The 25,787-nt window shown below is 53.1% G+C and overlaps 7 protein-coding genes across 7 annotated transcripts; 5 read left to right on the top strand and 2 right to left on the bottom strand.

The window, feature by feature from the left end:
- Positions 1–568: 568 nt before the first annotated feature.
- On the top strand, positions 569–1,081 carry PG997_011171 (RNAse P Rpr2/Rpp21/SNM1 subunit domain-containing protein; the record flags this gene model as incomplete). Its single annotated transcript, XM_066815486.1, has 1 exon — positions 569–1,081. One exon carries the CDS (start codon positions 569–571, stop codon positions 1,079–1,081), a length of 513 nt encoding a protein of 170 aa, XP_066664776.1.
- A 776-nt stretch (positions 1,082–1,857) lies between these two features.
- Positions 1,858–4,128, top strand: PG997_011170 (alpha/beta-hydrolase; the record flags this gene model as incomplete). The annotated part of the gene is made up of 8 exons (XM_066815485.1): positions 1,858–1,980; positions 2,048–2,553; positions 2,615–2,662; positions 2,723–3,104; positions 3,171–3,339; positions 3,382–3,474; positions 3,595–3,759; positions 3,809–4,128. 8 exons carry the CDS (start codon positions 1,858–1,860, stop codon positions 4,126–4,128), a joined length of 1,806 nt encoding a protein of 601 aa, XP_066664775.1.
- Positions 4,129–4,748: 620 nt separating this feature from the next.
- On the top strand, positions 4,749–7,203 carry PG997_011169 (uncharacterized protein; the record flags this gene model as incomplete). The annotated part of the gene is made up of 5 exons (XM_066815484.1): positions 4,749–4,990; positions 5,098–5,667; positions 5,718–5,903; positions 5,962–6,242; positions 6,305–7,203. 5 exons carry the CDS (start codon positions 4,749–4,751, stop codon positions 7,201–7,203), a joined length of 2,178 nt encoding a protein of 725 aa, XP_066664774.1.
- A 2,848-nt stretch (positions 7,204–10,051) lies between these two features.
- Positions 10,052–11,619, bottom strand: PG997_011168 (RNA recognition domain-containing protein; the record flags this gene model as incomplete). The annotated part of the gene is made up of 2 exons (XM_066815483.1): positions 10,052–11,260; positions 11,323–11,619. The coding sequence occupies 2 exons, from the start codon at positions 11,617–11,619 to the stop codon at positions 10,052–10,054; spliced, it is 1,506 nt and encodes a 501-aa protein (XP_066664773.1).
- A 36-nt stretch (positions 11,620–11,655) lies between these two features.
- PG997_011167 (uncharacterized protein) lies at positions 11,656–11,946 on the top strand (the record flags this gene model as incomplete). The annotated part of the gene is made up of 1 exon (XM_066815482.1): positions 11,656–11,946. One exon carries the CDS (start codon positions 11,656–11,658, stop codon positions 11,944–11,946), a length of 291 nt encoding a protein of 96 aa, XP_066664772.1.
- A 5,634-nt stretch (positions 11,947–17,580) lies between these two features.
- On the bottom strand, positions 17,581–18,066 carry PG997_011166 (uncharacterized protein; the record flags this gene model as incomplete). Its single annotated transcript, XM_066815481.1, has 2 exons — positions 17,581–17,677; positions 17,855–18,066. The coding sequence occupies 2 exons, from the start codon at positions 18,064–18,066 to the stop codon at positions 17,581–17,583; spliced, it is 309 nt and encodes a 102-aa protein (XP_066664771.1).
- A 3,877-nt stretch (positions 18,067–21,943) lies between these two features.
- On the top strand, positions 21,944–23,348 carry PG997_011165 (short-chain specific acyl-CoA dehydrogenase mitochondrial precursor; the record flags this gene model as incomplete). The annotated part of the gene is made up of 3 exons (XM_066815480.1): positions 21,944–22,339; positions 22,368–22,519; positions 22,595–23,348. 3 exons carry the CDS (start codon positions 21,944–21,946, stop codon positions 23,346–23,348), a joined length of 1,302 nt encoding a protein of 433 aa, XP_066664770.1.
- Positions 23,349–25,787: the final 2,439 nt, after the last annotated feature.

Below are 25,787 nucleotides of genomic sequence, written 5' to 3'. Positions count from 1 at the left end.
TTGAGAAATCAACAGGTATTCGACGTGGCTGATTCGATATGGAACCGTTCTGCCGCCGTCGATGAGAGAAAAAAGAAGAAGACGGAGTTGTTGATGATTGATGGAGGAAAGGATGGATCGAGGACGGGTTGATGGAAGGATGTCGCGAAGAATGGAGGCTGACCAGGCTGGGATTGGCAGGGCAGTGCAGTACAGTGCAGTGCGAAAGAGAGCAGCTGCGGAAAGGGAAAAGTTGGTAAGAGCGAAGGCGCCAGATTTACAGGTGGAGCACTAGCCGTTTTTGGACTAGCACAGGCTTTCTCCAACCGCCGCAGTGCACGAGCCATCCACGCATCCAATTCTTTGGCTGTTTCCCCAGATAAGGTTGCGATTCAGCAATCCTCAAGAGATTAGCGGTCGAAATAATTCGTTAAAATTGATTTTAGCATGGCGAGATGCATTAGAGGCAATGCGCTCTTTGCATAATACGACTTCATCGATCGCGTACTGAGCCTTGCGAGCTGAGCAGCAGGCTTCATGACCAACTGCACACAACCGTCCAGGTTTCTTGCAAGGCTTTGCGCGCACAATGGCCAAGCCAAAAGGCCAGCAGGGCAACGTGCCGAATCGGCCCATCTACTGCCGGATTTCATACCTTTATCAAGCCGCTTCTCATCTTGCAGCTTCTACCCGGCAAGACGCCTCTCTGACCACACGAGATCGCGGCGTAGACCAGCCAACCGGGGCGAACGAGCTCACGCCAGATGAGACGCAGCTCAGACAAGCATGCTCGCGGCATCTACTCACAACTATGAAAACCACATCAGAGAAGGCCTTGATACGGCTATCTCCTGCGCTGAAGCATACTGTTTGCAAATACTGCGACAGCCTACTCATTGAAGGTGAGACTTGTGTCTCTGTTGTTGAAAATGCGAGCAAGGGAGGTAAGAAGCCATGGGCCGATGTTCTAGTCGTCCGCTGCAAAACTTGCAAAGGGGCGAAGCGGTTCCCTGTCGGGGCCTCCAGACAAAAGAAGCAGAAATTCCGCAACTCCACTACACCTGTTGAGGAAGCAGGCGTTATCGAGCCTGCGACGGGCTGATACTCAACGGGCTATGTTCAAAGGGCTATGCTTATTGCGCGAATTGGGCGTATTGTGCGTATTGCCATGATACTCACGCAGTCCCACCTCAGCACCCGCCAGTACAGCCAAAAAGCAGTGTATTTTGGCTTGCCAAGACAACATCGCTTCTTTCCCACTACAGTAACTCGAGTACAGCTGGATGCAATTAGCATAGAAGTACATGCCTCTTGGTCCATAGGCCGTGGTCATATGATGGGGTTTTGGTGAGCAATTGGCAGAATGCATCGCAAAGGATACCGCTTCCCCGGCGGGTGGCAGAACCGGGCAGAAAGAGGAGCCGAAGAATCCCGCCAATCCGGGGCTTCTAGAATCCAAACAGCGGTCATTGGGTTTTTGGATGTGCCGGTGGATGGGTAGAGACGTTAAATCTGTCAAGGGTATTGGAAGAACCCCCAAATAATTGCACCCTGGCGAGTCAGTCCAGTTTAGGTTGTCTCAGTTACTATCTTTGAGGTGACCGTGGATATCTATCTACATGTACGTAGTATACAACTCTTAATGTACACACAGCCTCTATCTCGGGTTTAGACTTTGATCCGTGTGATTGTGTAGCAGGGTTTATTGAATGCATCTATCATAAACGGGCACACATTCACGTAGGGGACGCGTGTGCTTAACAAGCCTCAACCCATTTAAAAGCCTTGGGTTGCCCTAACCAACCATCCGTACTGTTGTCATAACAAGCCATAAACGACCAGAAATTACAATCGATTGTGGAGTATCAAATAGATACAATGCCGTCACGCATCCGGCTGTTAGGCCGCGCCGTCGTCGGCCTCCTCGGACTTGCCTCACTCGGTTCGGCTGGTGTCTTGAGATCGCGAGTCACTGAAGGTGTCACGATCGATTACAAAGAGGTGAGCGAAGCGCACTACCAACGTTTTCCAGTACCATCATAACTCATGTAATCCCCAAAATCCCCAGCCCGGCATTTGTGAGACCACCCCGGGTGTCAAGTCCTACAGCGGATACCTCACTCTTCCGTCCACCCGCCTCCAGCCGTACGAGCAGAAGCTCTTCTTCTGGTTCTTCGAGTCGCGCGACTCGCCCGAGACCGCGCCGCTCGCTCTCTGGCTCCAAGGCGGTCCCGGCGCGGCGTCCATTGACCAGGCCCTCAGCCAGAACGGCCCGTGTCTCGTCCCCGAGGCCGACGGCAACTCCACCGTCCTGAATCCTTGGTCCTGGAACAACCGCGCCAACCTCTTGTACATCGACCAGCCGGTCCAGACGGGATTCAGCTACGATGTCGCTACGCCCGGCGTCATGGATGCGATCAGTGGAGATATCTACCCTGCGGAGTCGTGGACCGGTCCGCTGAACTACACGGCTTACAAGGGGACTTTCCCGAGCCAGGATAGCTCCAGACTAGTCAATGCAACTGCCGTGGCTGCTGAGGCGACTTGGGAATTTCTTCAAGTCTGGATGTCCGAGTACGTTTCTCGAGAGCACACCTTGGGTAGGTATATATGGCAGCCGCTAACGGACAATCAGGTTCTCCAAGTATCGCCGAGAAAAGATCAGTGTCTGGTCCGAGTCGTAGTAAGTTCTAGTTGTTGATGCTTACTGCTCCTCAGAGATCTAATATAAGACCCCTTATAGCGGCGGACATTACGCGCCGGCAATTGCGAAGCTTTTGCAGTCTCACGCTTCCGAACATGACGGCGCACTTCCCGTCACTGTCGACACAGTAGGCATCATGAGCGGCTTCACCGACTTCCATATCCAAGCTGAATCTTTTCCCAAATTTGCGATCAACAATACCTACGGCATCCAGGCCTACGATCTCGAGGTCGCCGAGTCGGCGGCCTTTAACTGGTCCTCGCCCGGCGGATGCAAGGAACAGGTCGAACATTGCCGCGCTCTGACGCCCAACGGCTATCGTGACCAGTACGGAACAAACACTACTATAACGGAAGTGTGTGGTGGCGCTTCTATCTGGTGCTGGACCAACGTCTACAGCGCTTACGATGCGTTATCGGGCGTAAGTGCCTGGACTCCGACCATTTGCTATTCTGAATACGAACCGCTGACTCTGGCTTCAATGTAGCGCGACCCTTTTGACATTGGTTATCTCATTCCGACCTCGATCCCACCACCATATGCCTACGGCTTCCTGTCGCAGGAATGGGTCTTGAAGGCGCTCGGTGTACACGTTAACTACACCCTGAACAGTAACCCAACAGCAAACGGCAAGTCTGACACTTCTTGCGCACAGTGTTTGACCCGTCATAGTTAAAACGGCACTGACAGTGTAGCAGGGTTTCTTGCCGCGGGAGACTTCGCGTTCGGCGGTTTCAGGGAGGACCTAGCATCGCTTCTTGACGATGGCGTCAAAGTCGCTCTGGCCCATGGTGATCGCGACTTCAGGTGCAACTGCAAGTACCTTCTTCTTTACCTTCTTGAGAAATGCTATAGCCATGCTGCATGATGTGAAGGGAGCAAAAGAAGCTAACACTCGAGTCAATCTCCAGGGGTTGGAGGCGAGGCCGTCAGCTTAGCCATTGACTACGCAGATAAGCACGACTTTGCCGCGGCCGGCTACGCACCCATCTTCACGAACGAAAGCTATGTCGGCGGACTCGTCCGACAGTATGGCAGGTTCTCCTTTTCGCGTGTTTTCCAAGCTGGTCATGGAAGTATGTTCACCCTAAACACATTGCATTACTGTAACTACATGAATCCAAGAAACTGACAATGGAGCTCTAGTCGGATACGACCAGCCAGAGACCGCGTACCAGATATTCACGCGTACCATGTCGGGTAAAGATGTGTCCAAGGGCCAAGTTTCCGTCGGCCAGTCATTCGACTATGCGACTGAGGGGCCACGTTCGGTGTTCGATGTCAAGAGCGAGCCTCCGGCACAGTCTGCGTCGGAGTGTTACGTTCTCTCCAACCCGCTTCGCCTCACCTGCACAGAGAAACAGGTTGCTGCACTGCTAGAAGGCACGGCGGTAGTCAAGAACAACGTCGTGGTCAGTCCAGCTGGACGACCGGCATCGGCCTGAATGGGGGAATTTTAGGGGTTGAACGAGTCCAGGAGGGTTGACAGGGACAGCAGCCTGATCGGACTCTTTCGAACGTTAGAAAACAGCCTTCTGTCCATGCCTGTATGCAATTTTCAACCAGTCGGATGCATACATGTAGTCGCATTGAAGACGAGACAGCTTTAATCAGGAAACAGTCGCTTGAGGTTTCGTGGTTGGTTCTTCTGTGATTTGGGGAGTGTAAAACATGCATTGCATTTGCTCTCGAGACGCTGAGCTAGACCCCACTTTCCACTGACCGTTCTCTACCTCCGTTGCTGACCGGACTTAACTTGTGCAGCGCCGCCACACCCACGGCCGATGACCTAATACGAGACATACTGCGGCTTCTTTTCGTCCAAGGAAACATGGCATCTGGTATTTCTCAATCCCTCTTCTCCCGATGAATTCACCATCAAGGAAAGAGTACATTCCGAAATCGTGACATTAAAGTATCAGATCATGGGTTCTGGTCGACGTCCAAATAAAGAGACAAAGCTTGCTCACGATAAAACCGACAGCATTCGATTTGCAAGGAAACACCAACCGGTCAAACTTGAGAGAATCCAGTGGAGTGCCTATTCTCTGGACTAGCCGCCATTATGGATGATCGCGTGTCGGCCCGGGCTAAGCTTCCGAGCCGGGCCTGCGAGTCCTGCAGGGCTGCTAAGATTCGGTGTCAGCCCAGTGATCAGGCCGGAATCTGTAAAGGTAAGTGGACCGTCTTAAACTCGAAGGAGGGCTATGGGGAGTCGACTTATGCAGTCATCAGGTGTTGCGACTTCAAGAAGGAATGCATCTTCAGAGCCCGACCCAGAACTCGGAGGCCCAGAGCCGCTGAAGGGTAAGTGCCATGTCTACTTTTTCTCCGTCTGCTTTCTCTCTCGCCCCCATATGACTGAAGTCTATACATTCTTGCTGCACCTCCCGAACATATACTGACAAAATCAGTGAAACCCCATTACCACCCCCGTCTGGTCCCAGCCAGACCTTCAGCATCGACTTCAACCTACCGGTCGAAGCGGAGCTAGGGTCGAGCTTCGATGACCTCTTAGAGAAGCACGACCAGTTCGTCGAGGACCTTGTACCTTCAGCCGCCGAGGACGGGTTTGACAACGATTCAACCATGCTCTCGGCGTCTTCATCAGGCGGCGGCGCCACTTTCTCCAGTATATCTTCGCCAGGCTCATCAATGGGTGCTTCGAGCTCGATATCTCTGACGACACTGGGTATAAAACCCCAGTTCAATCTAAACTCAGCACAGAAGCTCCTCGATGGGTTCCAGGACATGCTATCCTTCTGTCCACTGGTAGCCTTGCCCGAAGGTGCCAATGTCAAATCGATGGCTAGCCAGTCCCCTTTCATACTGCTGGCCATCTTGGCGGCGACAAGCTGCTCGAGCAGCCTCCAGGGGTTCAACCTGTACGATGATGAGTTCCGTAAGGTATTGGGCTTGAAGTTCGTAACGAGTGGCGAGAGGTCATTGGAACTACTCCAGGGACTTCTGGTGTATAATGCCTGGTATGTCACACAGAGAAAGAGAGGCGGGATCGGAGCTGACACTATAAAAGGTACCCGTACCATCTACGACCAAATGATCGCCGTACATTTCAGTATCTTCGCATGGCGGTAGACATTGTTCATGACTTAGGGCTCGACGATGAAGCCACCTTCGCAGCCCAATTAGAGTCGGACGTCGGACCCGAAGACCTAGAACGCCTTCGAACCTTTATATCATGCTTTTATCTAGTATCGGTGTAAGTCACGATGGTGTATCTTGCGATCCCTACAAACGACTGACCAGATGCGTTCCAGCGGACTCCGTAGTTGGGGCAAACCGTCAACCCTTCCCCATTCATCTTGGATTGCCACGTGTTGCGACCTGCTTGAGAAATGGTCCAACTCGCAGCAAGACCATGTTCTTATCTGGCTTTGTCGCCTACAAAGCATCGCTGACGGGATGGGGGAACTGCGGGCGGGCTACAGTCGAGATACAAATGGCCAGAACAACCACCAAAACAACCTTGTTCACCGTGGCCTTGAGGCCCAACTCAGAGAATGGCAAGCAAGGATGCCGGATAATGTGTCAGCTATGCGTAGGTCACCAGACAAGCCGACATACTTAAGACGGGAGATACTAATTCCTTTATCTCTATAGCAACTGTCAAGATGGCCAGTCTCTCCGCAGATATGCAAGTGGCGGCGTGTCCTCTCATGACACCCCATCGACCGAAGGCCGAAAGGGCCGGTGGAATGCCCCTCGACCCTGTCAAACTGATGGGAGCAGCCCACACATGGTGTGCATTTCTCGACCTGGTAGTGGCATTGACACCCTCGGAGCTGGACCGGTTCTCCGCGGTGGAATGGGGCCATCTTATTGTGGCCGTGATACTCGTGCTTAAGCTAGCCTTCCCCGTGGACACGTGTCCGCTCTTCGACGCGGCTCACGCAAGGAATACTCTGCAATTCGGAGCCTATCTCGAGAAGCTGTGTGCAGATCCACCGCCGGAGAACGACGTGGACAAACCCAGGACCGCTACAGGTAGAGGTGCAGCTCGAGGTAAGTCGCGTAATGGCAGTCAAGATACGATGACTACCAGTAAGAACAATGGCAACGCCGAAAGGTCTGGGAACAACATCACCGCGGCTTTCCGCATCATACTCCGCAAGGTGAAGGCCAAGTTCGACAGGAGAGTCGCTGCGGCCGAGGCCAAGGTCGCCGCCGAAGAGACGCGCGCCATGCGTGGCTGCCCCTTTTTCGACGGCAGCTTGACGGACTACATCCCTCTCTGGGAAGGCCAGACCAGTATCGGGAATTACTCGTCCCTGTCCGGGTCGTCTTCGTCTTCTTCCCAGCTTCAGTTGGACGGAAACGGCAATATCATCGGGATGCTGGGGATGGATGGCACTGCAGTGCAGCAGCCGTCTTCTTTTCGATTGGACACGCCTGTATTCCATGATCTATGGGCTACCATGACCCAAGGCTGGGCCGCTGATGATAGTTTACCGAACTTGACCATGGATACCAATGATGCAGAGGATTTTGGGCATTTCTAATCTCATTATCTGACGGGGAGAACGCGGGGGTATTGGTTATGTACAACAGCTATCTTTTCGCCATTTACTTTTGGACAACCGAAGCACACCGGTCACTTTCGAAGGGCACGAATATCAACCACCATCGTTTTTAACGGAGTTGCAGACATTCATAAGCTCGTTCTACCGTGCAATGTGGCTTGATTCTTCGAACTCCCACCCCTGTGTTTTGAGTTCAAACCCAACCGGGACTTATGGTAGGACTCGAGGAGCAAACCCGCGCACTTGACTGCCTCGTTACTGGCTCTATGTATCGTGTTAATCTAGATCTCCCTTGACCGGGCTGGTGTAGCCTAGCGGTAGTATTGTTATTTCATTATACTTAAAGGCAAGAGGGTTCGATTCCCTCTGCGGTCACTATTCTTTTCATCTTCTTTTATGGGGAATCGTTTCTACGAATAAGCGTTGAAACACTTGATACGCCCATTTAGTTACTACAATTAAATTTAATAAAAGTACTATTCCAAAAGGCCTTCTCTGCACCTGCTCGCCGAGCCAGACACATCAATGCAGTTGTTGCTCAACTGTGTTTAGTAGCTATCGCCTTAGTCGGTTCCCGCTCCTGCGTTCTCAAGTTTCTCACTCACATGTAGGCAGCTGTACGCAGGAAAGCATGGGTAACTTGTGGACGATAGCAAGATATGAGCCGACGAGGCGAACCTGCATGTAAAGGTATCGAGGTCGTGTCCCGGGCGAAAAGGAAAGACAGAACAAACCTCGGAAAGCTTCGTCCCCCTCGTGCCCTCCCCTCCCCTCTCCGTTCGACAGATATGGTGGCGGGCAGGCGACCGACCAGCCGCCTCGTCCGCAGAGCAATCAGAACAGCATGCATTCGCCCATTTCGTGTACTTGGCAAATCCCGGGGCTATAAAAGAGGTAACAGACCGCCATGTCCATGTTTGGGTCGAGAAATGCGCGGCACATACACCAATGTAACATCAATATACCAGAAGAAAAGGGGGAGGGCGGGAAGGAAGTGGTCCAAAGTTGGGCTTTCCAAGAGAACCGCATAGGGGCGGAGCGGTAGTGGTTCCGCACAGAACGATGATGGGTTGCTTGCTGCTTACTTACTGGTTGGTATGTGTCGTATCATATCACATGCATCATCAATAGCTACATAGGTAGCTACCTATCAAGGTACTTTACCTAGCCTACTACCACTAGCTCACAGAGCTCACATGCGAACAGAAAGAGACCAAAAAGAATTCGCCACAACGTGCTTCCTCACGAGACCACGTACAGTGTACGGTCCGGGAACCTGCAGCAGTGTGACCCGGGTGTATCCGCCTCGCCGTGCTTACCGATGGAGGAGGAACTGATAGTGCCCATCCACCACGGGGTGGCCCCAGCCAGAAGGGGGGTTAGAACGTGGGGGTTGGTTTGCTATGTGAATGGATTTGTTGTCAAGTCGTCATCCATGTTCGCTCACTCCCTCCTGCCCCGGTATCTATCGCAAGTGTAGGCCTAGTCACTGAAAACCTCATTCGTGTAGAGCCAAAATAATTATCATCATCGCGTGTTCAAAAGCCTGGGGATGTGAATCTTATTGACCATCTAAACCGCTCCGGTAGCTATAATCAAAGATGATGTCGAAGAAACAAGGAAAAATGGGCAAAGACCAGGCTAGACCAGGAATTAGAAAAACACCGCCCACGTAATGAAGGAAAAACCACCCGATGTCGATCAAGTGAGGTATATCGTAGTCTTGCAAAACCCCCTCGAGTACACCCCGTATGCTATTTGTCCAACCTTCCCCACCCCATGGAAAATGCTAAGATATAACCAACATCTAAATCCTTCGCCCCCTCTCATCATCTAGCTGTGGAATAGTCGAGGCCAGATTCCAGCCGATGATAGTCATGGTAGCCAGCTGTTCGGCACAATCTTCCAGAGGAGCAAAAAGACGGGGGCTGGTCGGTGCCCGAGACCGGGCAGGCATGTACCCTATGGCCAATTTCCGGCTGCTGCTCGTCAGCGAACCCGTAGGTCGTTCGTTGGTCCTGCCATAGGGCCCAAAGGATCGAGGCACAACTGGTAACAGTCCGGCCTGCTCCAAGGTGCCAGGGGCGCCCCTTTGCTTTCTCCGATGTCGTAGCCTCATAAGTTGTTGTTTCCTCCAAGAATGGTATTTCCCTTTTCTCCCGTCTTTTCGATAGTGAACGCCAAAGCCCTGATGTTCTTTTTATCTCTGATGACGCCAACGCATTGATACAATAAGCCTATCCACATGCCACTGCTCAGAGCGGAGAGCAGAGTGTTCCCCGTGCTCCCCGAAAACGCACAGATGATTCAACTCCAACCCAAGTCGATAGGCTACGGAATGGATCCCGCTCGCTCTACCCAACGCCAAGGCCCAGCCATGAAAAACTTGGTAAAATAAAAACAAAATCCGAGACGCTGTGACCGATGAAGCGCATAGAACACCAGAGATGCCATCGCCGCCAAATCTTAGGCTATAACCCGACATGCCTCGTAGCTCCCCTCGTAAGCACCCGCCACCAGGCGGTATACGTAGGGAATCATCGTGAGATACTGATATCGGCGCCATCGCTGAGAAACCAATGAATAAGATCGCAAGCTCCGTCCCGACATGCAAAGAAAATGCAGAAATGATTTGAAAAGAATCGGCCGGCTCGAGGAGATCCAGACCGGTGGTAATAATGGCCCAAGGGCCAGAGGAAACGCTGAACACACTAAAGAGAGGAATATCCGACCATTTGCTTTGATGCTCCTTCAAATGCACGCCCCAGAACGCCTTTGCAAGTGAAAACGCTGTTGCTTATTTGGGCGCCTTCGACGAAGCACCCATCTATTTTCCCATCATGTGTGGCGGCGGCGGGAATGATGTAGACGCATTCAACATTGTAGAAGACCCGCCAGCAGATAAAGGCCCGTTGTTGTATGGCGCACTGTTCCACCCGCTGTAGTTATTGCTGCTGCTGCTGTTGTTGTTGGGATAATTCGGTGATGAATAAGGGGCGCTTGCACCGTTCGACAGAGACGAAGACGAAGCGCCGTTATAAGCCATACGGTTGAGACCGGGGGGTGCAGAGAGCCCTGGCGGTGGTCCATTGGTCGTGGCGAAACCAGCACCAGAGCCGGCCATCATGTTGTTGATGCCTGCCATAGCTGCTGCTCCACTCGGACCAGGCGTCTGACCCGAGCGAACCCCAAGAGGATTCTTGGAAAAGCTCAGGCGAATACCGCCCTTCACGCTGTTGTGGAGCGGGTGGCCGTAAAGTTCATGCAGCGCCTTCGTCGCGAAAGAGACATCTTCGAACTCGACAAAACACATAGGGCCGTTTTGCTTGGTCCGGAAGCATAGTCGCTTGTACCCTCGCTGCTTCGAGAACATGGCCTTGAGCTCCTCTTCCGATGTGTCGATAGGAAGATTACCGACATACAACGTGTTGCAGGGAGGGTTTTGGTCTGCAGGATTCACTGGCGGGAAATTGTGGCGATGAAAGTGCTGGCTCCCAACCTGGTAATTAAGCGAATGGCTGGCGCTGTTCATGACGGTTGGGGACATAGCGTTGCTGTGGCCAGAAATAGGAGTCATGGTTGACGGTCCGTAGGGAGGAAGCGAATTAGCAGATGATGTAGACGTGTTCAGCGACAAGTTAGCCATCCGGGAAATTGGCAAATGAGGAGCAGTCGCCCTCCGACCCTGCGTTGCGCCATTCTCGGCATACGCGACGGGGTTTTTGAGCAACTCCTGCGTCTCATCGTCTTCGGCATTATCATGGCTGATGAGCGTCTTGCCGGATATGCGCGCTCGCTCGGTTAAATGGTTACCAATGGGCGACTGTGGTGAGAAGAGGCTTTGGTAGTGAGTGCCCGACTCCGGGTTGGGCAATTCATTGCTGGCGTACATGCCGTTCATGCCGTTCATGGGGGCGACATCTTCTCCATGGCCGGTTGGTACCCACTGGCAAAGCGCGATGGTTGGCGCGAAGTCGGGCCAGATGAAGTTGTCGAAGATGCGGTACTTGAAGTGGCAGAAGCAGGGTTGTTGTTGCTCGAGGCCTCGTGGGCGGGATATCTTCGCGCGGTCAAAGGACTGCCGGATAGAATCTCGACGATCATCTCGGCATCATTCGAGATCGATTTCCCGTGCAACATGTCCTTGGCTTGCTGTGCGCCAGCCAGAGTCTTGAACTTGAGCACGGCTGAGCGAAAACCCGCATCTTCCGATTGCTCAGGCGACAGCATATCGACGTCGACCAATTCTTGCGAAAACACAACCATGAGCCTAAGCTTCTCCTCGGTCGTATCCAGCGGCAGCCGACGGATGAGCACTTGCGACACGGGCGCGGGCGTTGTCGCGTACGGCGTACCCACAGGCTTGATGCTCGCGTCGTTGTCGAATGCATTCATGTGATGCATGGACAGCGTGAAGGGGAGTGGGCCGACATGCCGGCCGACCTGAATGGCTGTTGCGAGTGCGATAGAAAGGCCGGTGCAGCCATGGCAGCGGTGGTGATGGATTTGGTGGTGGTCGCGTTTGGCGAAGCTGTTGTCGCGATCGACGAGGGAAACGGGCTGGCGCGATTCGACGTCAACGCCGTCGCGTTGAAGGAAGACCTCACAGGATTGTTGGAGCCGGGACTTAACGTCGAACTCTGCTCACTGTTCATGCTTTGTGGGGCATGGACTCAACGTTTGGGCGGCGGCAGGATGGGACGGGAAAAGTCGAGGCGCTGATACGACACGATGCGGTTGCTAAGTTGAGTGGATGAAGATGGATTGAAAGGCCGATGACGATCGCGCTGATCAGAAGACGGCGGGTGCTTGTTTCGCAGGAATGAGTGGGTTGGCGGCGCAGGTCTGTATGTAGGTACGGGCTTACAGCGACAGGACAGTACAGTAGTCGTGTAGTAGGCTGGGTTTAGGTCGAGGTACGGGGATCAATCAATCAATAATGTGGGATAAGCCGGCGCGCGTGCGCTGACCTGCACCAAGAACCAAAAGCTTGGAGCCGGGTCTTGCCTTGCGTCCTTTCGTCTTGGGGGTGTGTGTGCGTGAGAGAGCCTGCGAGGGGGAGAGGGGGGGGATGGGACTGAAAGTGGTAAAAAGAGGTACGGGAAAGGGTAAATGGAAATGAGAAACTGGGTCAGCAAGCGGCTGGGCGGCAGTGCGTCAATCAGTTCCAATTAGTCGATCAATGATGGATCAGTCAATCAATTAACCAACCAACCAAACCCGCCCGGACTGACTGGCAGGTAGGGTCAGATAGCAATAGTCAAGCCAAGTAGTAAGAGTAGGTAGGTAGGTATGTAATAATGGTGGCGGCAGCAGTTGTACGTGCGTGCGTGGGCGCGCCAAAGGATTGCGACGATGCAGTTATGTCTCGGCGACTGAGACGCGACTCGAGGAATTATGGGGTAAAAGGGCGACGATGCCCGGGAACGAAACGCGATAAGACAAGCAAGCAGCCAGAGAGGAATGCAAGGAGTAGTTGCGCTGGGGGGGATAGGATTGTCGAAATTTCGGGGGACGTTCCTAAAAGTTGGGTAATAGGATTGGAGGGGGGTCGGAAGTTGGTGGGAAGGACAAAGGAAGAGAGTGTGTGAGTTGATGGGCGGGCGGGCGGCCTTTGGGAGGGTGTGGGTGAGTGGGTTGAGACCTCTTTGTGTGTGTGTGTGTATGTGTGTGAGGGAGAGAGGGAGAGAGAGGGTATCTGGCTGGGCTGTCTTGATGGGTGATGGTGTGGTTCAAAGTCCGCCGGTATATTTGGTAGTGCGTACAGTAGCTTTGGTACAAGGATTACACGTAGAAAAAGCGAGGGACAGGCGAGGACAGGACAGGAGAGAGAAGGAGTAGGAGGAGGAGGAGGAAGAAGACGACGACGAATGAATGCACCTTTGATGCTATCTGTTTGGCTGTCTGTATCTGTCCTCCACTACGCTGCTTTTGGACACACACTTCCTTTCTATCTGGCAGCAAGCCTGCCTGCCTGCCTGCCTGCCCGCAATGCCTGCCTGTCTCTTCTTGTATGGTATGGTACCTCCCACTCGAGCTTGTCGGCTGTTGTTATCGCCTTGCTCTCCAATATCCGGGCCTCGCCAAACCATGTTACTCATGGCTGCTGCTGTCTTGTCTCCCGTCCTGCTAACATGCCTGTCAGTTTTCTCGGCGGCGCGCGGGTGTGGGTGGTGTGCGAGGGTGGATATCGCTTGTACGTTCGAAAAGTAAAAGCATGTCCAAAGTCGTCGTTTTAGGCCGCTCCCTTTGACACCACCCACCGAGCCGGGTGCAGTTTGTGGTAGTGTGTCGAGAATTGATGAGCCATCAGTGGTCAATTGCACATGGGGTTGCCAAGCTAGGTTTTGCTCGGCTCATGTCTTGCTGGGGCCGGGGATGACAAATGGATGCACCGGCTATCAATCAAGTCTACCGTACCTACGATGGCTGCTGTCGACCTAGGTAGGTAGCCAACCCATAACTGACATGAGGTAAACACACAACACACGCACACCCAACGATCGCCACGTAACGATAAGTCCGCCGAATCGCTGTAAGTGTGCCTATGTATGTGTATGCATCAGATATCAGTGACATCTCATCACCCGTCCGCCCATCCATCCATCCATCCATCCTCTTGCTAAGAGACTTCGAGAAAGTCAAGAAGCCGACAACACATATGTGTAGACATCGCAGATACGGGGGCCTTGAAGATGGGTAAAGAATTCAATAGGTTCGTTGTTCTTCTTCTCGAAGCTAAGTACCCGGCAAGGCAGGTGAGGTACATAAGCCGGGGTATATCCTGAAAGCTCGTACTGCATGTACATAACATTGATTGATCTCAACTCAACTGGAAGCTCGTGCTTCGAAAGACAAGGCCGCCAACTTTGAAGATGAGCCCCATTGGTCCGCGGTTCCTGCTGATTCCGCCCGGAGAAGCCATGCATGGATGGTGCCAAAGACGAAACAAAAGAAAAGAACGCTATTTCTATGCAGAAATTCTGTCCTTGTCTTGTCTTTGTCCCAGTCAGCTCTCGCTCCTGAGTCCCCCTGATGCCTAATGCTGCAGAGCAGGTACAAACTTCGAACGGACTCGACGGGATAGCTGGTATCTACGCACTAATGCTGCCGGGTGCATGCGTTACAGCAGTCTAAAGGAAAAAGCGGGAAATAAGTCCCGCTCCCATTGCATCTGATTGCCGGGAAAGGCTTCTAAATGGCTACCTGTCAGAGTCGCTACTACGGTCAGGAGGAGTATTTCAAAGAATACTTGTGATGCGAGGTTCTTAATCCAGTGAGTGGGCGACCCTGCTGCGCTAGGTTAGGTTACTTGTCGGTTTGAACTCTGTGTGTTCAATAATACGGCACACCACCAACGCTAGAAAGGAACTAACTCGGGAGAGAGGGAGGAGGTAGGAAAGAGAAGGGGGGAGGGCTAGATGCCGTCTCTGCAACATTGATGATTTCTGTAGTCGTTTGATACCTTATGGAGGTTCCTAGGGCTGAGGTAGGTAGAATGCGTCATTACCAGATTGCAGTCTGGAGGTTTGGCACAAGCATTCCCCTACTGGTCCGGGCCTTGCCTCGAAAGACTGTTTCAAAGTGTGCTTTTACCATGTGGCTTACAGAGGCCCAAGGGGGTTGGATGTCAGAAGACGCCAAGTCCATACGGACTCTACATATCCTGTGGTAGATCGCGTCGTGGGCCGAGACAGGTATGTACTGTAGGTACACACCTACCATGGCCCAGTTGAATTCCCCGGGGGGGCGTAATCCAAAAGGGGACAACCACCTCCCTGTTTTTCTCTCTATCAGAATTTTGGTGTGATAGACACCCCAGAGGCAGAGTTGCATTCGGCATCTTCCTCTAACCACCCATACAGAATCAGAAATGTGGTGTCCCAATCAATTCATGGCCCGTTGCAGGCGAATTCAAAAGGGGAATGAGACGTGCAACGCCGTTTGGAGAGAAGCAGCCCGTTCTAGGGGTGCATATGGTGGTGAGTAGGGTGGTGGGTGGGTGGTGATCCAACGTGCTTGAGAGTGAGGATTCGGGGCGACGGAGGGGAGGGGCACGGCACACCCACACCACACTCCCCCGAGTCGTCTGGCGGGAAATGCCTGCTCGCAAGCGATTGGCCGTATGCCATCTGTTTTTTTCTTAAACAGGCTATCGTGCCAATCAAGTCGACGGCGCACAGAGTAGCCGGTGGATGGTGGGTAGAAAGGATGATTGTTGTCGCTGCTGTCGTTGCTGTCAAGGAACCAAGTTGGCAGCCTCCTGCAGCATAACATAACAGACTCATAATACGCTCGTTCCTGATGCTCGAGCCCTCCCTCCCTATTGACACGCCGCTTGGGACCTGTGACGTTCATTACACCCTCCATCCCGTGGTCTGCGTAACCGGCGCACAGAATTCGCACGAAGGCGGGGACTAAGCGCCATACTTGGATACAAGGCTTGGTCCTACTGCTTAATTCCCAAGCACCTGAGGGTCTGGATAGCTTACATATTTTATTAGTGGGCAAAAGAGCCAACTTTCTTGCCAGTGTAAGTGGTGCGCATGTTGAAAAAAACAACCTGGGCAAGCCTTGTCGAGGAAACTGACTTGGAGTCGGTACCACTCACATCCATAGAGAGCAGCCAGTTTATCATATGTATATCCCTCCATACGACCTCTTATAGAAGAAGGCTGTGCCAGAATACACCGCACAGGCTGTAGAAACAGTCTGCATGGCTTTACCGTGTGCTGGACCGGTGAGCAAAGTCGACAGGGATTGATTGACCAGGCGCATGCGGGAGGGAGCATGCAACGAAGCTGTCTAGGTGTGGCACCCATTAACCATCTTGATTCACCTTGATAGCACACACTGGATGTCAAAAACCCTAGCCGCCACATATAAGCGAATTCGAGAGAGTTCATTCGGAGCCTAGGCCCTCGGCGTCTTCGGGGGCCTCGAAAGCATGCCGTCCCGAGAGATAACCACCCGATTTACAACGGCAGCCTTTCTATGGACATGACCTGTCAGCAGGGGTGTAAACCTCGGAGGTTCTGTTCTATGTAGACACATCCTTCTGCAATGCCAAGCAAGGAAGGGGTGGGCTATAACGCTAATACCAAGGCCAGCACCGTTTCAGCCTTAGCAAAGGCTAGAACAGGCGGTTCCTCTCCTCTCAACAGTCGGGTCCCTTAGGCATGCGTATCATGTATGTACGTACGTACGCACATCAACTATACTATACGGACTTAAAGGTCGCAGCCGTATGTGCGTAGCAAGTCTACATATGCATGCACAAGTGAGCGAACATGGCTACAATATATTAAGTATGCATGCATCATTGATAGAGCAAGACCCCAAAGATAAAGGCAGCTCCTCGCTGCTGGGATCGACATGGTTGTACATGTTCCAAAGCCCTGGCACAACTGTTTCCCATTGGTTTCTACTTGACTTCCATGCCTCCTTTCCTACCCCGCCAACCCGCCAACCCGCCAACCCACCAATCCAACGCCGACTCCGACTCTCCGGCCCTCATTATCGACTCCCAACTCCTTGGGTAGAGCACACCTTGCGCCGAATTCGGGCTGTTCGAGGCCCTTTGACTGACACTGACAGCAAACGCCCCTTCACTTATTTCGACGCCATCCCCACGTTTCTGCTTATTCGGAAATGTAGACTCTGGTGACCATCTAGAACAGATGCCAAATCCATCCAGTCTGGATGTAGACTATGCCAAATCTGGGTCTCGACGGTATCCAAGCCCTACGCGGCAGGGTCCTGTACAGGCGTGCGCCTCGTTGCATCGGGAAGCAAGCCCCGTAAGCAAGCACCCTATCGAATACTTTATGCAGCAAATCGTATGTTTTCTTGCGAAAAGATGCGCAAAGAAGCGACACAAGCCGTGCAAAGGCGCTTGCGGCACTACATGGTAAGATCCCCAAAGGCCGAGCAAGGTAGCTGGAGGCTGGAGGCTGGAGGCTGGAGGCTGGAGGCTGGAGGCTGGAAGATGCTGGTGGTGGAGCTCGCGGTTGCTCGCTTCAGTTTCCTTGGGAGCTGACCCCGACACCCAGAGACCAGACCGTCGTGGAAAGCAACCCGATTCGCTCGTCGAGTATATCGGTGACCCCATTTCTATCGACCCAGCCCACATGGAAGGTACTGATATAATACGCCGTCCAACAAACTTCCGAAGGTTGTTGGCATCATCCTGTGGCCAAACCAACCAAAACCTAGCCTAGCGGGACAAGGAGCTTGCTTACAGTTCCTTGCCGTGTTGCTGTACGGCTCGATAATCGAGTACAACCTTGGCATCACATCCTGGGGATGCAAGATGGTTACAGGTGCAGGATGCATGCGCTTTGGGACATATTAACTCTACGATGCAGCTGTTTCCAAAGCCAGGAACAGTGGACCAGTGGTCTCGCCCATGAGGGAGGGAGCATCATCCATGATCATGTATGTTACCATGTACCTAATGTGCATACAATAAATATACTGCCGATATGCCAAAACGTGAATAAGCGAGTAACCCAACCGGCATACACATACATACAATAGTGTCGTGCGGTGATTATCTTATTCGTCCACGACGCAGCAACCTGGCCCGCCCGTCATCAACCTGTCCTCTTGCATCCCACCACACACACACACCATGGGGTTATGGCGTTGAGATGTGGGCAGGAGTCTTGGTGGAATCTGGATCTGCACGAGATGCCAGCCCAGCCGAGCCGAGCCCTTTTGGTGATCCCCAGGACCAAAGGGCTGAGCAGCAGCGAACGAAACTTTGGAGCATGAGCTGGGAGGGACGACACGGACGACGAAGAACGCCACTTTTCCGTTTCCTCCTTTCTCGGCGCACATGATTTTGGTCTCCCTAGTCTCCCGGGATGGCCATGCAGCAAAGCAAGATGCGGCTCAGCCCACTCAGATCAATCAACCCCACCATGGCGTCTTTCGGATTGATCATGTTGAGGGGATTGGACCTTCATCATACATGTGTGTATGTAGCAACGGGATGAACACCGCATGCACTTTCCCAATACGTCCCTCCTCCTCTACTACACGATATCTTCAAACAGAGCAGTCACAGTCACATCTCATACACACATGCAGTTATGTGCAGGGGGGAGAGAACGGTTGTATTTTTCCTGATTTCGTTTGTTGGTCAGAATGGGTCTACTCGTCTACCGCTTACTTTCCCTTGCGTCCCCCTCACTCCCCCACGTTGGCAGAAACCAAGCGTTCTGGGGTGATGCTTGCTGGCTTGCCCGCTGTCTGGCAGCCGTCCTCGTCCTAGCCCGTACATAGCCCGCACATTGTATTGGTGTGCGTTCTGCATGGGAGCATATGCTGACACATCTGCTCTGTAATTACCACCTTACCACCTTACCATGCTTACTATACCTTGGTTACAATATGCCAGTATAACTATGCATAATTCTACGAGCACTGGAGCATTGCCGGCTCATACTGATCGAGGCCCGTCCCTAGCCCTAGCGATGCCACAACACGACCTTCTCGCTGCAAGCAGTGAGGAAGCTCACGCAAACAAGAACAGGGCTTGGTCAATGCCAATGTTGAGAGCCATACATACTTACCCATCAGCAGTGTCGTCACACAGACCCCCACGGGAAACAATGTTGTTTGTACACCCCATCCCATCCCCAATGACATGAACCTGAACTCCCTCCCTGCTGTGAGACCCCAATAGTCGGCGAGGGCTTCTTCCAGAGCACACAGCCTGTGAGAGGTCAAAGAAGTAAGCAAGCAAGCAAGCAAGCAAGCAGCATCGAGCAGATTTGCTTTGCGTGTGCTGAAGGTACAGGCCAAGGGGCGCCACGCGTTCCGTTTCTGCGTTTTGTTCTTTTGACTGGGTAATTGGGAACATCACACTCCGAGGCTTGGGCCAATCACGGCCGCCCTAGTCCGTCCACGATCTGGGAATTGCTAGGGAGCCGGGCGTCTTTCTGGCTAGCAATATGACAGCGGGCCCTGCAGTTAATCAATCAGCTCTCCTGCCGCCTTCACTTCCTATGCAGTACCCACCCAAACGAGGCCCGAATCGCCGATATTGGACAAGATTCCACACGCCAGGAGCTGCGTTGCACAGTAGTGCTGGGTATGCATGTATGCACATGGCTGCTGCTCTCTTTACACGCTCGCACCAGAGTGATATATCCCCAATCAGCCAAAGGGCCAGGAGAAAAGAAGGAAAATAGGAGACCAATTGATTTCCGTCCATGCAGGACAGGGGCCCGTCTACCAGTGGCTGGCCCATCTTCTGCTGCTTAACTGCCGTCGATGGGGGAAGTGGGACTTCTGGGTTAGGCACCAATACGTGTTTGAGACGATAGCCAACCAGTATCGGCTCCAGTGAAACCACCCAAGTCGATGCGATGCGATGCGATGCGATATTGCTAGGTGGTGCTAGCGAATTACTTGGCAATTCCCAGCCTTGTGGATCGGCCTATTCATTGGCCAAACGGCGGGGTGCTGTATGTATTCGGGGCATGGTGTGTGGCTCGCGTTGGACCACTATTGCATGGTGCGGCTCTTCCTACTTACTATAAACTAAAACTCACGATGATCTGCAAAGACCGGATCTCTACATATACAGTGTACCCGCTAATTCATTCGAGACCTTGGGCTATGCACTGACCTACTGTACGCGGGAAGCAATTGGTACATGTAGGTTAGGCGGCTTGAATGGCAACGGCCAACCAAACAAGATGTGCATTGAACTATCTGAGGCCCGGCCAGCCAGCATCCTTCGTTGGTTTTGTCTCACGCATCTTGCCGATTTGGAGAACCAGCTGCCGTCTTAGACATTTTGATGGACCTGACTGGCTCCCCCACCAAAAGAGGGCATAGCTCCGGTTTTGCTCTTCTCTTTCCTTATACCATCGCTGGGAACACCGGTAGGACAGTAGGACGATATCACAAGCCCCCCTAGTTGGTCTCATCAGCAAATCGGCCAAACCCAACTTTCAGTCAAAGCTTCCCTGTCTCATTGACAATTTCTGGGGAACCACGATCTATGGGCCCGGGGCTTAGCGTTTGACCGTGGAGTATGTTTCGTGACCTGTCAATCTTCGAGAATATCTCAAGCCTGGCGTGTCAGCCATGCTCGCTCTGTCCCAGCCAGTCTCTTCGACTTCGGCTCCACCGGCGTTCATGGTTGGCTCATCTGGGGCTGAAGAAAGATGCCTTTTCGAGAAGCTGTCCACCTGGTACAACCAATCGGGACTTTAGCACCTGAAGGGACTAATCACATATAGGCCGACTAATTATGTCGCAGCTCGAACACTACATCATGATTCATGCACCCACATCGGGAAGATCTGCGATATAGATGTTGGCCCGAGTCGTGATACATGGATGGGTAAGGTGACAACATGAACACGGGATTGACAGCCCTTTCCCCGGATATGGGGGTGTTATCAACAACAAACCTTGCTTCCGATTCGAGGTATATCTTTCGAATTGCCCCGGGACCAGGAGCACAAGTCACTTGTGCTTGAAGGCCTTATTTGTGCTAAGTACGACGATAAGACGAATCTAAGGGCGTTGCTGACGCGCTGACAGGCCCGAATGGCATGATGACTCCCCAGGTTACACCGATGGGAAACTGACGAGGGTGGCATGTTCCAAGGCGACTCCGAGAAACCTGGGTTATAACTTTTCTCAAAAAAGTGCAAGGGTATCATGCCTTCCAGATAGGTTCCCAAGACGCGATACAATATTCGTTAGGGCCCGGGCAGAGCTGGATAGCATCGGGCCGTCTGCCATCGAGACAAGGGCCGTTTGCTCGGAGTCCTCGACGCGGCAGCCGGGGTTCAGCGATGGGACAAATTGTGATCCGTCGGAAGCCCCGTTGTCTTAGAGCATATTGGTATACAGGTTCTGGTTTGTGTGATCAGAGGTAACGGCACGCGAGCTTCGGTCCCGCCTGTGCGAATCATTTGGCACTTGCCGACGTTTGGGGCAACACACCATTTGTCCAGGCGGTCTTGCTGAAGCCAGCAACCATGCATTTCGATATCAGTATGTCATACTAGCGAGTATTGAGGTTTTGTTGACACTTGGTGCGTCACTTGGGCGGCAGACATACGCATGTCTGTCTGTATCATCGATATCGGTACCTACTTTATGTAAGCTTAGGTCGGACGGACTCGTAGACCTGCATCTCGTCAGACAGAACACGATTGATTGGTGCATAATTCGGTCAGTTGGAAAGAGAAGAACAATGATAACGAGGACAAGATCTGAGCAGAAATGCAACATGAAGTGAAATCGTAGTAGATCTGAGTACCTCGGCAGCTGTGCAGATCGAGGGGTTCGAACTTCGGGGTATTTTGCCTTCTCCAATTTTCCAGCCCCAGATCGACCTCCCGCCTCATCCCCATACATGCAGTTGCAGTTGCAGTTGCAGTGGTCAACCACCCCAAATCTCAATACCTCGGTTTCCCCCGCATGTAGGCCAGCCTGTGGAAAGCAAGAGTGCATGGCAGCTCCGTGGTGAAAGACGATTTACAACGGCAGGCTGACTATCGTCTCCCCGAATGAAGTTGCATATGTACGTGGTGCACTTCTAAGCAAACAACATTGAGCATCCAGGTATCTGACAAGAATAAATCCTTCTGAGAGAGTTCTGCTTGAATCTGACCTGAGCCACTGGGAATCCATAGGCAAACTTGGTCTAAAATCATACCCAAACAACCACCAACGCACATACGTCATGGCTGCCGCAGTCCCCTTCAGCGAGCCGCCGTGGCTCATGGGCCTGCCCTCGCCCATCTACCAGGAAACCCATCGCAAGTGGCAGGTCGCCATCCGTGCCTTCATCGAGAAGCACCTACTGGCGCACGCCCAAGAATGGGAGCGGGCCGAGACGGTGCCCGCGCACGTCTTCGACGAGTTCGCCGCGGCCGGCATGCTGATCCCCGCGCTGCCGGCGCCCCTCCCCGTCGAGTGGCTGAAGCGGCTCGGCATCCACGAGCTGCTGGGCGGGCTGCGCGTCGAGGACTTTGACTACCTGCACGCCGTCATCTACGCCGACGAGATGGCCCGCAGCGGCCTCGCGGGCCCCAGCGGGAGTCTTACTACGGGCATGGCCTTTGGCGTCCCGCCCATCGTCAAGTTCGGCAGCAAGGACCTCCCAGGAGCGCTTCCTGCCCGAGCTGCTGCGTGGCCAGAAGCGGAGCTGCATCGCCATTACCGAGCCCGACGCCGGCAGTGATGTCGCCAATATCACGACGACGGCCGTCAAGAGCAAGGACGGGGAGCATTACATCATTAACGGCACCAAGAAATGGTTTGCATTTTCTTTCATTACTAGATCGATACAACTTTGTGGATAGGATCCAAGACTGACAACATGCACATACAGGATCACCAACGGCATCTGGACCGACTACGCCAGCATGGCTGTCCGCACAGGACCCGAGGGCTCCGGCGCCGCCGGTCTGTCCATGGTGATAGTACCGCTGAAGGACTATCCGGGCGTCTCGATGCGGCGGCTCAAGGTGTCCGGGCAGATCTCGGCGGGGACGACGTACATTGAGCTAGACGACGTCAAAGTCCCCGTCGACAACCTGATCGGGCAGGAAGGGATGGGCATGCGGTACGTCATGACCAACTTCAACCACGAGCGCCTGTCCATCGCCGTCGGCGTGACGCGTACGTCGCGCGTCGCGCTTGCGGCCGCCTTCGAGTACGTGCTGAAGCGCGAGGCCTTTGGCAAGCCGCTCATGGACCAGCCCGTGGTGCGGCACCGCCTCGCCAAGGCCGGCGCCCTGCTCGAGAGCCAGTGGGCCTGGGTCGAGCAGTTCGCGTACCAGATGACGCGCATGCCCAAGGAGGACGCGGACCGCGAGCTGGGCGGCCTCACGGCCATGCTCAAGGCCCAGGCGGGCATCGTCCTCAAGGAGTGCGCCGACACCGCCGTGCTGCTTTTCGGCGGCAACGGCTACACCCGCAGCGGCCAGGGCGCGCTCGCCGAGATGATCTACCGCGAGGTCCCCGGCGCCCGGATCCCGGGCGGCTCCGAGGACGTCCTGCTGGACCTCGGGGTAAGGCAGCTGGTCAAGATTTACAAGGCGAAGACGAAGGCCCTGGAAGGATCTCCGGCTTCGAAGCTGTAGGTAGAGAGAGGTACATGGGCATCACTACACGGACAAGGTCAATAGATGGCATATGCATCACCGAGAAACGGAACTACGTGCACTTCTTTCACTTTCTCATTCTCATGTGTACAGTAATACTTCTCGTTACGCTTCCCGCTACAAACACAAACATCCAGACACCGATAACACCTATTTTTGGCTTCAAGCACCAATGAGACATCTTACGCATTCGGCTTTTAGCTGTACCTCGGCTGTTTGTTCATGGCAGGGTGCAAATGCGTCTGGTTTCCTGACCGCTCTTCGCCAGCCCGCAATATCCAAACCAACCAAACTATACCGCTCTCCGACTATGGTACGTCCTGCTCTTCTCTGGGTGTCTTTTCCTTCTTCTTTTTCTTCCTCCCCTGTTGGCTATGAGGAAGATCGGGAATAAGTCTGTTATTTTGCCCATCGGAGATACCGAAGACGGGCATGATCTCTCATTTCAGAATGATCCGCAAAAGGGGCCCCAGTCATTTTTGTCCATACCCACCCACCTCCGAGGTTGTTGGGTAGCAAAGAGACGGAACAGCCGTGTGTATAATCAGCGCTCCGTGTGTTTGTGTCTACCTATTCTACGTATGATATTGGCTGGCAGGTTCACAGTTACATCCATCTTCACCTGGCCATCTTTTGTTGATGGTGGGTTGTTATTTGCCGACCATCCCGTGGATATCATGCAATCACTCAGTACTGGATTTGGGTGCACACTCAAGACCGGATCTTTGGGCGACAGGGTCTTTCTTTTCCTTGTCAACTCCTGTCGTTGTCAGTGGTTGGCCTGCCATGAGTGTCCATAAGCTCGTGCCAGAAAGCGAAAGGTTGTGGAGGCTATGGGCAGGTATCTATTAAATTACCGGTAGGGCTGGCAAACACCCCGAGTGCTTTTGAGATGGTCGCGACAGCCGCAGAGTTGGCTGCCGTTAGTGTGGAGTGAGAGAGAAGAGAGAGGCCACCACGCACCTGGCCTACCTTATACCGCTGTAGCAGTATTCCGCGGCGCGCAGGCTTGCCAAGCGTGGTAACAACACCCTCCAAGGACGATAGCCAGCTGATTTGCACACACACATACGGAGGAGCAGTAGTGGCTTGCTCAGGATCGAAGCAGGTATACAGATGGTGGTTACTTGAATTATCTCTATCGTCAGACCGGATATATGCGTGACAAATACTAAAACATTCAAATGTGATGTTGTTGGTTACGAGGGTTCCTTTGACCGTTGGCTCTATGCCGGCGGAAGCCTACAAAGGAGAGTTCCTGAACAGGCCGATGGCTAGCCGTTGCCATGGCCATGAAGACCTAGTAGAACCATACACAGTATGACTTTCAAGTATGTTCTATTGTATTCCCGCAAGCTTACCCCGTGACCCGAGGAAAGCTGCCGCCGCCTTCGACCATGCTCGACCTGCCAGGCTGTATCCATAGCCTGCTCTCTACAATATGAATAAGGAGAGAAGGGGTAAAAGAAAGGCAACTTAGCTGGCGGAAGAGGGAGCGAGCGACAGCAACAACAGCAAGCAGTATCAGATTAGTTGTGCCTGCTTTGCTTACTGCAACTCTTTCTTTCAAGGCGGTTCCCCCACCAGTAGCAGTATCTTGTGCAATACGGAAGTAAGTAGGGGGCCATATAAGCTAGAGACCCGGCCGCCCGGTAAACCAACACGAGATAAAATGACGTTATACAGCCCTTTTGGGGGGGGTGGTCTTGGCGAAGAAGGGGGAGGGGACGAGGAGGCGCTGGTACGATGCATGCGGCGAAAAAGGATAACCAAGAAAAGCGAGACACCCACGTCAGTGATTCCCTTCTCTTTTCACGCCGCACCGCACGGTACATTGAACTTCCCAAGCAAACCCCTTTCTAGTTGGTTGCAAAAGAAGACAAAAATCGCAATACGAACTCACGAAAACTCCATGGGGGCCGGCGGCGGCGATAGGTAGACCAGACTTGGAAAACTACGTTGTACATGCATATATACATCGTCTTACCCAGGAGGGAGGGAGGAAAGATCTGGGGCCATCTATCGGCAAATCAAACATTGTTACGTGCCTGTCCCAAAGAAGACCGCATCGCGGCCGCGTGGGAAAGATCCAGCTAGCAGGTCGTCTTGACGTCCTCTCAGTTGGGAAATAGCTGCATCAGCTAAGGTAAGGGCCAACGTCGCCTAATATTCGGTTGGGTATCTCTAAAAATAGCCGGGGGAGGGTCAGCAAACAGCACGTTTCTTCGGCTGACGGGATGGAGTGGGAGGGGCTGTCTGTTTATGGAGGCAAGCCCCGGCGAGGGACCGAATGGGCATGAACATAATTATAGACAAGAGAGCCACAATGGCTCGGTCAGGAAGGGCTCTTGGCCTCTTGTTGGCCCCCTCTGATTCTATTTACCGTGTCGTGTTGCTTTCACATGGAAGAGATCAGCA

Source organism: Apiospora hydei (genome assembly GCF_038363865.1).
Source record: "Apiospora hydei strain CBS 114990 chromosome Unknown utg000008l_segment0_segment0, whole genome shotgun sequence".
In the NCBI taxonomy this organism is placed as follows: Eukaryota; Fungi; Ascomycota; class Sordariomycetes; order Amphisphaeriales; family Apiosporaceae; genus Apiospora; species Apiospora hydei.
This window is presented reverse-complemented; position numbering and strand designations above follow the sequence as displayed.